We start from the raw sequence: 14,259 nt of genomic DNA on the forward strand, positions 1-14,259 counted from the left end.
GTAGTAAGTACTGGGGTATTTACTGAGTGCTTACAATGTGCAGACCTCTGTACTAAGCACTTGGGAGAGTACAATACAACATAGTTGTGCCTCGTTCTCACCTGTCCTGCTGTCGACCCGCAGCCCACGTCCTCCCCCTGGCCTGGAATGCCCACATCAGCCAAGCTAGCTCTCTTCCTCCCTTCAAAGCCCTACTGAGAGCTCACCTCCTTCAGGAGGCCTTTCCAGAGTGAGCCCCCTTTTTCCTCTCCCCCTCCCCATCCCCCCTGCCCTACCTCCTTCCCCTCCCCACAGCACCTGTATATATGTTTGTACAGATTTATTACTCTATTTATTTTACTTGTACATATTTACTATTCTATTTATTTTGTCAGTGATGTGTGTCTAGCTTTACTTCTATTTATTCTGATGACTTGACACCTGACCACATGTTTTGTTTTGTTGTCTGTCTCCCCCTTCTAGACTGTGAGCCCGTTGTTGGGTAAGTACTAGGGACCGTCTCTATATGTTGACAACTTGTACTTCCCAAGCGCTTAGTACAGTGCTCTGCACACAGTAAGCACTCAATAAATGCGATTGAATGAATGAATGAATGAATAGTTGACAATCACGTTCCCTGCCCACAGCGAGCTCACAGACTAGATACAAGAGAGTCAGGTTGGACACAGTCCCTGTCCCACGTAAGGCTCACAGCCTTAACCCTCTTTTTGCAGAGGAAGAAATTGAGGCACAGAAAAGTTAAATGATTTACCCAAGGTCACATAGCAGACAAGTGCCAGAGCAGGGATCTGCTCAGTGATTTACCCAGGTCCTCTGACTTCCAGGCCCACACTCTTTCCACTAGGCCTCACTGTTTCCTTTCTCTCCTCATCCTCCTCCCGCAGACCTTCTTCCCTTTCACTCTTCTTTTTTCCCTTTTGCTCCCTCTCCCCCTATTTTCTTCCCCCATTCCTCTTGATGCTCTCCAACACTCTTCCCCCAGTTCAGCCCTGCCCTCGAAATGAAAAGGTGGCACCTTCTGCTGAGGTATTGCTCCTTCAATACCAGCTGATTTAAGCTGGAGAGGTCTGCTCTTTGAGGGCAGGGATCATGAATACCTACTTTATTGTAGGCATACAGTAAGCACTCCATAAATGCCATTGATAGATTGATTGGCACCCCAATGCAGGGCAATCTGATTTTCTGCAGAGGCTTTTCTGTCCATTTACTGTGATCATGGAGTTCAGGGCGGTCCTGACTTACCTGAGCCACATCTATGATTGATGGGTAGCTTCCTACTTAAACTCCTTGTCCCCCTGCCTTCTCCATCCCTTGCCCTTAATGACCTGGCCACGTACTTTATTGTGAAAATTGAAACCATCAGGTGAGATCTCCCTAAAATCTCCCATGCTCCTCTCCAGTCCCTCCCTCCTCCTGCCCCTTCTCCTATTCTCCCATCTTTCTCGGAAGTATCTCAAGTGGAGATCTCCTGCCTCCTCTCACGATCCACAATCCACCCCTTACACCTGCACCTCCTACCTCGTCCCTTCTCACCTTATCAAAGCACTTGCCCCCTCCCTTTTTCCCTCCCTGACTGCCATATTCAACCATTCACTCTCCACTGGCTTTTTCCCCACTGCTTTCACACATGCTCATCTCACCCCTATCCTGAAAAAACCCTCCATCCAGTTATCACCCCATCTCCCGCCCACCATTCCTCTCTAAACTCCTCAAATGAGTTGTCTATGCCCACTGTCTCCAGTTCCTCTCCTACAAATCTCTCTTTGAACCCCTCCAATCTGGCTTCTGTCCCCCTTCACTCCACAGAAACTGCAACCTTTGACCCCATCCAATTTTGTCAACTCGTCATGCCCCATTTAGCCTCCATACCCAAACTACCCTCCTTTGATGACCAAATAGACGCTTTCAACACTGCCCTCTCTACCAAACTCAACTCACTCACTCCCCTTATCCCTTCATCGATCTCGTACCACTAACCCACAGCCCTTGATCACCCACACAGTCCGCCTCCTTCACTCTTGTGCTAGAGCCACAGAGTGCTGCAACCCAGCACTCACTCCTCTAATGCCAACCTACTCACTGTATCTCGATCCTGTCAATCTCACCGCCAACCTCTCGCCCAGGTCCTGCCTATGGCCTGGAGCATCCTCCCTCTTCATGTCCAAGAGACAATCATTCTCCCCACCTTCAAAACCTCTGCTCCAGGAGGGGGGCTTATAATAATTCTGGTATTTGTTAAGCACTGTACTAAGGCACTGTAGAAGGCACTGTACTAAGTGCTGGGGTGGATACAAGCATGAAAGTCCCTGTCCCACGTGGGGCTTACAGTATCAATCCCCATTTTACAGATGAAGTAACTGAGGCCCAGAGAAGTGAAGTGACTAGCCTGAGGTCACACAACTGATGAGTGGCGGGGCTGGAATTAGCACTCATGACCTTCTGACTCCCAGGACCATGCTCTATCCACTATGCCATGCTGCTTATCCGATTAAGCCCTCATTTCCTCTTCTCCCACTCCATTCCGTTTCACCTTTGTATTTGTATTTGCAGCCTTTATTCACCCCTCTCTCAGGCCTACAGCACTAATGTATGTACTTATGTACTTTTATGTACATATCCATAATCTATTCGTTTATTTATTAATGTCTGTCTCCCCCTCTAGCCTGTAAGCTCTTTGTGGGCTGGGAATGTGTCTACCAACTCTGCTATATTTTACTCTCCCAAATTCTTAGTATAGTGCTCTGCATAGTAAGTGCTCAATGACTATGATTGATTGATTGATCGATTGATTGATTGGGTAGCACTGCTAACAACTACCACCGGGTGGCCTGGAATAGAGATGTATCCCAAGCTCTTTCTGATTGCATCTCTATTTAGGAAAATCATGAGAAGCAATGTGGACTAGTGGAAAGAGCACAGCCTGGAATTCAGAAGTCTTGAGTTCTAATCCCAGCTCTGCCAATTGTTTGCTGTATGACCTTGGACAGGTCACTTAACTTCTTCATGCCTCAGTTTTCTTATCTGTAAAATGGGGATTAAATCTTACTCTCTCCTCCTTATACTTGAGCCCCATGTGGGAGGGACTGTCCAACCTGATTATCTTGTATCTACCCCAGTGCTTAGGACAACGCATGGCACAAAGTGAGCATTTAATAAGTAAACTCATGTGCTCGCCATGGTTCGGACTGTTTAATTTACCCTGTATGGGGGTGTAGCAACCAGGTTTCCACAAAATATTAATTCGGGACTTAGGTGGCCATTAATATGTAGCATAGAAGTTAGCAAAAACAGCAGTATATTTGAAAAATGGAATTTTAAAGTAAAATCCACATTCAAAAAGTCTCTCCCTAATGTTGGTAACTTTGCAGAAGGGGTAACTTCTCCCTCCCACAGGACCCTGGCACTTCCCTGTAATGGTTCTGGTGGTTCTGCTACTCTGTTTTCCCCACTCATCTTAGCCCTTCTCATGGAACTCCAGTTTCCAGACTTGGTCTCTCAAGGTCCCTCCCTCAAGACTTCTGGCCAATGGCTGAGCTCTGCTGCCAATCCTCAGGATTGCTTGATCACACCTCAAACTAAGATGGCCAGGGATTCTTTTCCCCCAAATAGCTACCTCCTCCTCCTTCTTTCCCTAATCCTTCCCCGTACTTGGCTGTATTCCAAATGGTGCCACAAGAAAAGTTACGGACACCTGAGACAGATGATTTCACTTTGGGAAGGAAGAATTCAATGTGAGTGACTTCCTGATTCAGAAACCTCTGGGTGGGCTTCTCCTCTATCTCTATGTGTGGGATAGCCTAGCTTGACTGGCACAGAAGGATGAAGGGGTGCTGACTGGTTAAAAAAGCAATTTACCATGTATGCTGGCAAGTAAAGGGAAAGCTGGTAAATGGAGGTTTTGATGAGATTGATAGATTCAGTGTGAATATCTGCATGAGTTGGATGGGTTTTAAAATATTTTTTCCCTATATCTACCTGGAAAAAAGATTAAGCACCTAACTAACATTAGCAGTGGAAACCAAACCAAGAGTAAAAGATCTCGCTGTTGAGCCCATCCCAGAGGCTACAGTTTTAGGTGGGATCAGGTTCCATCACCCAGATTCCCCAAATTGTGTCCCAGAAGGCCCCTACCTTTGGCTAGGGTGTCAGTTCTAGGTGGGATCAGGTCCCATCACCTAGATTCCCCAAATTGTGTCCCAAAAGGCCCTCACTTTTGGCTAGGGTATTGCGTGGGGAACATCTCATCTTCAGTGGTGATGATGATGGCAACAGCTACCAAAGGGAAGAAGAAAAGGAGGAGGAGGAAGAAGAGAAGGAGGAGAGGGCTGAAAGGACTGGCTGTTTTTTATTGCTCAAACTGGGGAAATTACGGCTGTTAGTCAAGTATCTTCCAAGAACAGAAGTAAATTAGCTTGAAAGTTCTCAAATTCTAGAATTTCTTTATTCTGGGTGCTGGCAGGAGTTCAGAAATATATTTGCTTCTGAATATCCGACATAAATCATTCTCACAAGGAAACGGCCCCCTGGAATTTAAAGAAACATTTTTTTCCCATTACTTCGAGTGGTCCGGTGGTGCCACCTAGTGGCAGTGCTTAGAGATTAATTGCAATAGACATATGGGCTTGGAAAAAATACTTTTCAGAACAGCTTTTCCCCCATAAAATGCTGTCTTAATTTGCTGTGAGATCATTTGGCGGCCCGATGAAGGCTTTCAAACTGATAAAATCCGTTAGGAGTTCTAATTTTGTTTACACTGGGTAGTAATTAAGCCATGTGATGGAGGGTGCCTGATGTGCTGTTTGATGTTGGGCCAAGCAAAGAAGTCAGGAGTCTAAGTAAGCTAGGGTCAGAAGGGAACTTTGAAATTACCCACCATGACCTAAAGCAGATGAGATCCAGCTTGAAGAAAAACAATGTTTATAGTATCTGAACGAGTTGCAGAACAATTTGAGCCTTTGTCCAGGGATTCAAGATATTGAACAGCAGGAGGAGTGTTTTGATTTTTGCCTCTTGACGATCTCTATATGTAATTGGAGTTAATTTATGTCCCGTCTACTGGATTTTGGGTCTGACCTCGCTTTGATTCCCCTCCCCAACTTCCCAAGGTACTGAAGCTCTTGGCTGGTCTGTGAATTTGGTAACCATAAAACAAGGATACTTAGTTCTTGCGGACTACTTAGGAGATCATAGAGAAATAAAGTGGAATTGGCTAGATTACCCAGAGATAATTGCATCCAGTAGGCATTTTTACTTCACAATGGATAGCCATCTGGCCTGAGCCCACACACTGAAAACTTACAAGTCAGTCTTAGTCTGAGGCTAGCCACCCAGAAAGGATGTTCATTTACATGCCAACCCATTTGATCCACTTCATGACTTTAGCATATAATCAGAGAACCTATAAGAAGTGATTGGCTGAAGCCAGGACCGCATTAAGAAGAGTCGGAGCCCTGGACTGGATCGTCTAGTGGGGTACTTCTTCACATGATCCTCGATGATGTCATTACAGCTCCTCCAGCCACTCTGGCTCCAAGGTCCCCCTTCCAACTCCTTCCTGAGCCCCCACCCCCACCCCCACCCCCACCCCCGCCATAGAATCACCTGGCAATGGGGCCCCATGTTCATTCATTCATTCAATCAATCGTATTTACTGAGCGCTCTACAGTAGCTTGTAGAGCTACTGTGTACTAAGCCCTTGGGTGAGTACAGTACAACAATAAATGGACACATTCCCTGCCCACAAAGAGCTCCCACAGAAACAATTGTTAAACCTTCCCCCTTAAACATCAAACACACTTTTGCCTTTTATGTTCACTATCAGCTAAATCACCTCTCCCAACCAGGGATTGAAGATAAAATGAAGAGCTAGTGTCTGGGAGCTGATTACAAAGGCTGTTCAGCACCTATTTATGTTAATGCACTAGCTGAGGCTGAGGCAGATTTTGAAAAAAACTCCTGGGGACAAGCTGCCACCTCCCTCATGCTGCTCCATTCCCTGCAATTTAAAGTGCACTGCCCTCTTGAAAAGCCAGAATACACGGGCCCAGGCTTCCTTGCCGGCAGGTGTTTTGAGAAGGACACCACCTTCATAATGCCCCAGCTATGTTGGCCAGGTCAAGAGGGGCCAAGATTTGCGGGGGATTGACCAAGGGCCCGGTCAAGGCCCGGTAAACCAGAGGCCCTGGGTTTAAGCCCTTTAAACCCCAGTATTAATCCAGTCTTGGCTATAACCCATCCCCTTTCTCAATTAACCTTCCTTCTGGACCTTCCTCAAAAATCTCCAGTGGCTACCAGTCAACCTACGCATCAAGCAGAAACTCCTCACTCTTGGCTTCAAGGCCCTCCATCACCTCGCCCTCCTCCTACCTCACCTCCCTTCTCTCCTTCTACAGCCCACCCCACACTCTCCGCTCCTCTGCCGCTAACCTCCTCACTGTGCCTTGTTCTCGCCTGTCCCGTCATCGACCCCTGGCCCACGTCCTCCCCCTGGCCTGGAATGCCCTCCCTCCACACATCCGCCAAGCTAGCTCTCTTCCTCCCTTCAAAGCCCTACTGAGAGCTCACCTCCTTCAGGAGGCCTTCCCAGACTGAGCCCCCTTTTTCCTCTCCCCTTCCCCATCCCCCCCCGCCCTACCTCCTTCCCCACACAGCACCTGTATATATATGTTTGTACAGATTTATTACTCTATTTTACTTGTACATATTTACTATTCTATTTATTTTGTTAATGATGTCCATCTAGCTTTAGTACTATTTATTCTGATGACTTGACAACCGACCACATGTTTTGTTTTGTTGTCTGTCTCTCCCTTCTAGACTGTGAGCCCGTTGTTGGGTAGGGACCTTCTCTATATATTGCCAACTTGTACTTCCCAAGTGCTTAGTACAGTGCTCTGCACACAGTAAGCGCTCAATAAATATGATTGAATGAATGAATGAATGAAAGGTGCAGCAGGAGGAATTTAGTTAGGGTTGTTTAATAACACAGCAAATTCCTGACAGAAATGGTAACATGTTCTTCCCTGGAGAAGGTAAAAAATGAGAATTTATCTATTCGTCAGGATTATTGAGGTGCTCTGCCTGTAGACTAGGACATGGAATTGCTGGCTTTGGAAAGTTCCTTTCTCCCTAGGAGTCTTTGATTCAAACTCCTTTTGTTTATATTCATTAATTATTCAACATCAGTTTCTTTGTTAACCTGAGTGTAGTTTGAATCTCACCCAAATCTTTTGTTATGTGTCCAAATTGGAATTAAGATGAAACTAGAGAAGGAGTCCCTAGAAGAGATTTATTCATTCATTCATCATATTTATTGAGCACTTTCTGTGTGCAGAACACTGTACTAAGCACTTGGAAAGTACAATTTGGCAACAAAAAGAGACAATCCCTACCCAACAACGGGCTCACAGAGATAAGACCAGAGTATTTCAAGTTTTCAGATGGGAATCCTGGGCCCCAAAGAAATGACTTCCAGATTAATACAACTCTCACTCCCCTCTCCTACCCTTAACCTCCTCCCTTCCTCCCTCTCCCCACCCAAAAAAGAGGCTTACCAGGAGATGCCTCCTTGCTATTTGGACCAATCCAACCATAAACCTAGCCACCGTGAACTGTGAGAGATGGCACATAATCCCTTTGACTCCAAAGAAAAAATAGTTCTGCCGGCATCCAATTTGTTGTTTTTGTGCTATTTCTCCAGGACTGGAGCCATCCATGTGGGTGACCGCATATTAGCCATCAACAATGTGAGTCTTAAGGGCAAACCCCTAAGTGAAGCCATCCACCTTCTCCAGATGGCTGGGGAAACTGTTACTCTGAAGATCAAGAAACAAATGGAAAGTGAGTATTGTGGTTTTCCATCTGAGGAGGAGCAACTCAGGCAAATTTGAACAGTGGTGTAGTGGTTCAATCATCAGGGAGGACATGACTGTTTCCTTCTGACTTGGACCTGGACCTTTTGGGGGAGATGAGGTCCTACTAAGAGCATATGTCAAATATAGGAAATCACATAGAGACTCTAGGAAGTAGACTTTATAGCAAGGGAGAAAATGGAAATGTAGGCGGGAGATCTGGGTACTGATTCTGGGTCTTCCACTTGCATGCTATATGGTCTTGGAAACATCTCCTACCCTCTCTCTGTGCTTCAGCAGTCTCATCTGTAAAATGGAGATGATAATTCATATCCCATTTCCATCTTACAGCAATGTGGTAAGAATGAATGATACCTATACACAAATTGCTCTGGGTCCCTGGAAGAAGGCACTATGTAAATTCAATTTATTATTAATATTTTAAGAACTGAAAACCTGTAAATGGCTAAAATGTTTTATAGTTCTTCCGCCACTCTCGGGTGGCATGGGCAAAAAGGAGATGAAGTCCTATTTGTTTAATTTTCATTCCACTTAGACAGGAAGGGTTTGCATGAGAAAACACCCAGGAGCCTATTTCAACAGAGCTATTGTGTGTTATTCAGCTGCACACATATTTACCTCTCCCATGATGAGCAGAGCATATGGGATTTTCAGTAGCTGGTTTCCTTTATCTGGAGACCCTCTTTTTCTGCATAAGCACCCTCAAGCAAATTCAGGGAAAACAAACTCTGTGTTTTGATTGTAGGGGGAACCTATCCCAAAAAGTCAGGAAGTCTGAGTGAAGTGAGTGATCCAGAAGAAGAACTGATTGACTCTCAGAAAACGAGTAAACTCTCCGAGACCTATTCCACCACACTGCCCAGCGTAGACAGTGCTATGGAGTCTTGGGATGGGTCAGGCATTGATGGGATCTATGGGAGCCAAGGTAAACCCAGTGGAGTTGTGCTGTCTGACTGTGGATGTGCTGAGTGAGTATTGACGCCAACTGCCACCAGAAACCTGAACTGAACCATCATCTCCCTTTTTTCTAGTGTCTCCATTTACTTAGTATTGGCCGGGAGGAGGGTCAGCTAAGGGAGCATCTCACATGAGCTGATTCTGGTTGATGTCAGAGGCTGAAATGTCAACATGCCAGTTGTGGAAAAAGGGATTAGCTGGAGATCTTTGAGATTTCCAGCTAGCTTTCGGGAGAAATCCAGGACAATGTTCTGTATATACTGATTCATAGAGACCTGGTTGGTTGCATCTCTTTCTTCTCTCTTGTTTGGATTTCCTTTGAGTCCCTAGTTAAAGCCGTCCCCCTCTGCCAGCTCTGCTGCGGCACCTTCATCCCAACTGCTAGCAGTCTCTACCTGGGGGACCTGTTTGAATAGGCACATAAGCCAAAGACTTCCTGTAGAGTTTGACCGCCGGGTAGACAGGCAGCCTACGAAGAAAAAGCTCTGATCAGAGCCCATAGCTCTGGAGGCCAGAAGTTGCAAGAACAGTTCTCTGTGGAGTCTGAGAAAGCTGCTTTCCAGAGCTCTGGCCAGAAATCGTAAAAAATGTCCTTTGCTGTCCCACTCTATTGCCACCCCTTCCTTGAGCCATCCTTCAAATGGTTTAAACATCGATGTGAAATATTCATTATCCCCTAGCCAGTTTATACTTAAACCCCACGTAGCATGTTCAGAATGTCTGCTTTTTATTTGTCAGCCCAAATTGCAATGTTTCCTGCAGGCCTGGCTTTAGAAACCAAACAGTTCTGGACTCTTCACCTTTGAAACCTTTGTTTCTTCCCTAAGCTGGAGAGAAACAAAGTGACCTTGACAGTTTCAAAGAATGGCATTGTCTACAGGCATTTCCACTGCTCCACTGTTAGCTTAGCCTTTCAGAAGGGGGTCAAATATCTCTACCTCTTCCTTTTGCCTTGCCAGGACAGGCATGGTAGTGGGTGACTTTGTTTCTTTCTTGGAAAGGCTAATCTAGTTTCTCCAAAACATAAGTGAGTGGAAACACAGGGGAGGGTGGGGAATGTCGTTTCCTCTGCAGATAGCAATTAATGACCCATGTCTGTTCTGGAAAGTAAAATCTCCATCTTGTGCTGCAGATCCCATGAGATCACCCCTTTTTGTTTTATTTATTTAATGCTATTTGTTAAGCACTTACTACGTTTCTAGCGCAGTTCTAATCACTGGGGCAGACAAAAAATTAATCAAGTCCCACCTGGGGCTCACAGTCTAAGTAGGAGGGAGACCAGGTATTGAATCCTCATTTTACAGATGAGGAAATGGAATCCCAGAGAAGTAGAGTGACTTGCCCGAGGTCACACAACAGGCAAATGGGAGAGCCAGGATTAGCACCCAGGTCCTCTGTCCCCCAGGTCTGTGCTTTACCCACTAGGCCACCCAGTTGTTTGGGGTTTTTTTGTTGCATCTGTTAAGCACTTACTACTTGTCAAACACTGTTCTAAGCACGGAGGTAGGTACAAATTAATTAGGTTGGACACGGTCCCTGTCCTGCAAGGGGCTCACAGTCTAAGTAGGAGGGAGAACAGGTATCCCCATTTTGCAGGTGAGGCAAGTGAGGCACAGAGAAATGAAGTGTCTTGCCCAAGGTTACATGGCAAGCAGTTGGCAGAGCTGGGATTAGAACCCAGGTCCTTCTGACTCCCAGGCCCATGCTCTTTCCACCAGACCACACTGCTTCTCTGCTGCTTTCACAACCCCCAAGGCTCAAGCAGGAGTGTGACTGAAGAGTATCTCTCTGAAATTTGTACTTTTTCTATGCTTTTATCTTTTGGGGAAAATTGCTGGCCATGAATTCCCCTGCCTGCCTCCTCACTTACTTTTAGGAATGGAGGTTCTCTGCTTTGTGTAGACTTTATCTGGGGCCTGGACAGACTCTTTCATTATTCTTTGCAGAATCTGTTTGTACCTCAGCTCTGGTTATAGGAGGCACCTCCTGGCAGATGTAGTGAAGTGAATGAAGGAAGGGAAACCTTGCCAGGCCTATCCCATCTCCTTTTGGTGAGGTGGAGGTCTCTGACCTTAAGACAGAAACAACCAGTGGTGATGGGTTTTTGCAGTGCTGGTCATTGTCAGGAGAGAACTGAGTCTCAATTCATTAGACTCACAGGCCCACTTAAGTGGCAGTCTGGGGACCGGAGGGTTCTCACACTTCTGCTTCAGTTATTCTCACCTCAGTGGACAACTTCACTTTCCTCATCTGTACAAAGGGGAGGGCTGAGGAGACTACACTGGGCCCTTATGGAGCAGTAGGGGGAGTAATGAATTTGACTCAGTTGTCACTGTAGCCACAAAACGTCTGTGTGAGAAGCAGAGGTAAAGCTCGGGTGCAGAGTGAATGTCCTCCATGTTGGAGTTTGTCTCCAGCTTCCCATCCCAGGCTGTCATCTGGTGAAAACTTCCGGTAGAATGGCATTAAATGGATCGACTCTCCAACAGCCACTCTGTAAAAGCTGCTGCTGGAAGCTACAAGCTTACTGCTTTTCCACTACTGTCTCCTTGAGCTTCTGGATCTGGTAAAGAGCTGCTGTGAATGTGATTGTTTTTTAATTCATCAATAATGAAATATCAATCAATCAATTTTATTTATTGAGTGCTTATGGTGCACAGAGTACTAAGTGTTTGGGAGAGTACAATATATATCAGAGTTGGTAGACATGTTCTTTGCTCACAAGAAGCTTACGGTGTAGAGGGGGAGACAGACATTAATATAAATAAATAAATTACAGATATATACGTAAGTGCTGTGTGGCTGAGGGAGCAATGAGTAAAGGGTGCAAGTATGAGGGGTGAGGGCAACGCAGAAGGGACTGGGAGAAGAGGATATGAGGGCTTAGTCAGGGAAGGCCATTTGGAGGAGATGTAATTTTAATAAGTCTTTGAAGGTGGGAGTGTTACCATTTATTACTCTATTTTACTTGTACATATTTACGCTTCTATTTATTTTGTTAATGATGTGCATTTAGCTTTAATTCTGTTTGTCCTGATGACTTGACACCTGTCCACATGTTTTGTTTTGTTGTCTGTCTCCCCTTTCTAGACTGTGAGCCCACTGTTGGGTAGGGATCATCTCTATATGTTGCCAACTTGTACTTCCCAAGCGCTTAGTACAGTGCTGTGCACACAGTAAGTGCTCAATAAATATGATTGATTGAATGAATGAATGAATCTGTTCAACATGAAGTGGGAGGGAGTTCCAGGGAAGATGCAGGATGTGGGTGAAGGGTCAGTGGTAAGCTAGACGAGATCGAGGTACAGTGAGTAGGTTGGCATTAGAGGAGTGAAGTGTGTGAGCTGGGTTGTAGCAGGAAATCAGGGAGGAAAGGTGGGTGGGGGGAGGTTATTGAGTGCTTTAACTTCTATGGTAAGGAGTTTCTGGTTGATGTGGAGGCGGATGGGCAATCACTGGAGGCTCTTGAGAAGTGGGGAACTATGGACTGAATGGTTTTGTAGAAAAATGATCTAGGCAGCAGAGTCCTCCAACCCATCGACCTAGTCCTGCAGGAACAGCAGCCTTTGAGAAACAAGATGAACCACTGGCTCAAAGTGGAAGAAAAGAAAAACTTTTCCTAGAGGAGCACTCCAGGCACTGCAGACTCTTAATAAGGGTTGTGTGATGATGATGGCTTTTAAAGAGGCGGTTGCCTTAAAGGTAACCATTTGTGCTGGGGAAAGCTTGCAATTAATGGAGATATCAATCTGGGTTGGTTTGCTCAAAAGGACTACCCAGCTTCATCAGATCCTACGCTATAATGCAGAAGTGGCATCAGTGTGCCTTCCATTTTCCCAGGCCTAGAATCTTAGTTCCTTGGGTTTTCCATTACCTTTTGGCAGCCTCCCTGGGCAGTCAAACAGGAAAGAAAAGCTTCCCTGTAATGAAAGTGGTAAAGTAGTGCCCTCCTGTAATCTCCCTGAAGACCTGCAGGAGGCACAACACCTATCAACACCTCTGGAGAGGGAAACAGTAGGAGAAAGAAGGAAAGGCCATGCAAATAAGCTCATGCCCCTATTCCTGAGGTGGGAAAGAAACTGGACTGGCCTGAAAGAAATAAGGTAGAAGACAAGTAGCCATACCTCCACAGGATTAATGCCACTTCAGAGCACTGATGCTCATTCGATTAGACACATCACTAGGGATATTTGACTGGTAAGAGGAGAAAAGTCCATGGAATGGTTGTAGATGTGTAAACATCTGTGATGGCTGGGACAGTGTTTGAGCCCGGCTGCATGGATGCCTAAGAGGGCCTTTGACTCCCAGAAGCACAAATGTTCCTAAACCATTCAAACAGGAGGAAGAAATCCATATGCAACTCACTCTAGGTGTGTATCATGCCATCGTGCTGGTTTTACAAGCTCTCTGTCTCTCCTCTGCTTCCTCTGCAGGTTCTTATGTACCTCAGGCAGTTGGCATCACCTTACACCCCAATGAATGGAGGCCCAGTAGGCCGAAGAGCAGTCCTCCCGCAGGGGAGCCGAGAAAAACTTTTCCCTATCCAGATGGGGGCTTCAGTGAAGATGAATGGGACAAACCCACTAGGTCTGTAGTAGCTGGGGGAAGAGAGCCCAAGAGAAAATGGACTTCTGTTTTCTTTGGTTGGCAAGAGTGAGAGCTCTGTGACTGGGGGGACCTTTCACGTTCAGTTCTTTTCCCAGATCAAATTTAGTGGATATTCCCTAGCATAGGGAATGGGTAGAAGAGGTCAGCCTGTGTGGGTTGTTTCAGTGGTTGTTACATCCAAGATGCTGGCCAATCTCTGGGTATGGTGCCACCCACCTTTCCCTTGATGAAGCATCATCCACAAAGATGCAAAAAGAAAGGCTCATCTCTCCTGGGAGGAACCAAGAGAGTCAGCCTGGCTGCAAAGCAGGGTTTCCAAAGTACAGCACTGAGTCAAGAAAAAACAATCTTACTCAGAGAACGGCTGCTAATCAAGCAGGGGTACTTGTCTGGGCTCCGGTCATGGGGCTTGGCTGGAAATAGAACTGGGGAAAAGTAAGATAAATTCCCCTCTGTTGTTTCCTCACTGCTGTTGGCCAGAGAGCTGGAGTCATGTATGCAGCTGCGAAGTTCTGCTGAGTGGGGAGTTAGTGTCCAAAAATAGCCAGGGAAGTATGAGCAAAGGAAAAGGAGATGGGATCCACCCTGCTCATTGTGGCTCTGTCCTCTGAGATGTCCCTTGGCCCAGGACTACTCCCCCAAAGTGCAAAAGTGCAAGAGTGCACTATCCCCTCTATACACTGGGACTCTCCCCTCCCCCAGACTGTGGGTCCATTGTAGGCAGGGAACGTGTCTACCAACTCTGTTGCATTGCACTCTCCCAAGTGCTTAGTACAGTGCACTCAATGCACTGTACATGCATACACTCTCCATGCATTGTATT

At 46.0% G+C, this 14,259-nt stretch overlaps 1 protein-coding gene across 1 annotated transcript in view; it reads left to right on the plus strand.

Annotated features, from left to right (window-relative positions):
• Window positions 1-14,259, plus strand: part of GRIP2 (glutamate receptor interacting protein 2) — a 601,447-nt gene that overhangs the window by 564,109 nt on the left and 23,079 nt on the right. Inside the window, exons 18-20 of the mRNA XM_038772646.1 lie at window positions 7,700-7,839; window positions 8,617-8,796; window positions 13,262-13,415. Coding sequence (XP_038628574.1) covers window positions 7,700-7,839; window positions 8,617-8,796; window positions 13,262-13,415 — 474 coding nt within the window. The remainder of the gene's footprint in view (window positions 1-7,699; window positions 7,840-8,616; window positions 8,797-13,261; window positions 13,416-14,259) is intronic.

The sequence above is a fragment of the Tachyglossus aculeatus genome, chromosome X1, assembly GCF_015852505.1.
Source record: "Tachyglossus aculeatus isolate mTacAcu1 chromosome X1, mTacAcu1.pri, whole genome shotgun sequence".
In the NCBI taxonomy this organism is placed as follows: Eukaryota; Metazoa; Chordata; class Mammalia; order Monotremata; family Tachyglossidae; genus Tachyglossus; species Tachyglossus aculeatus.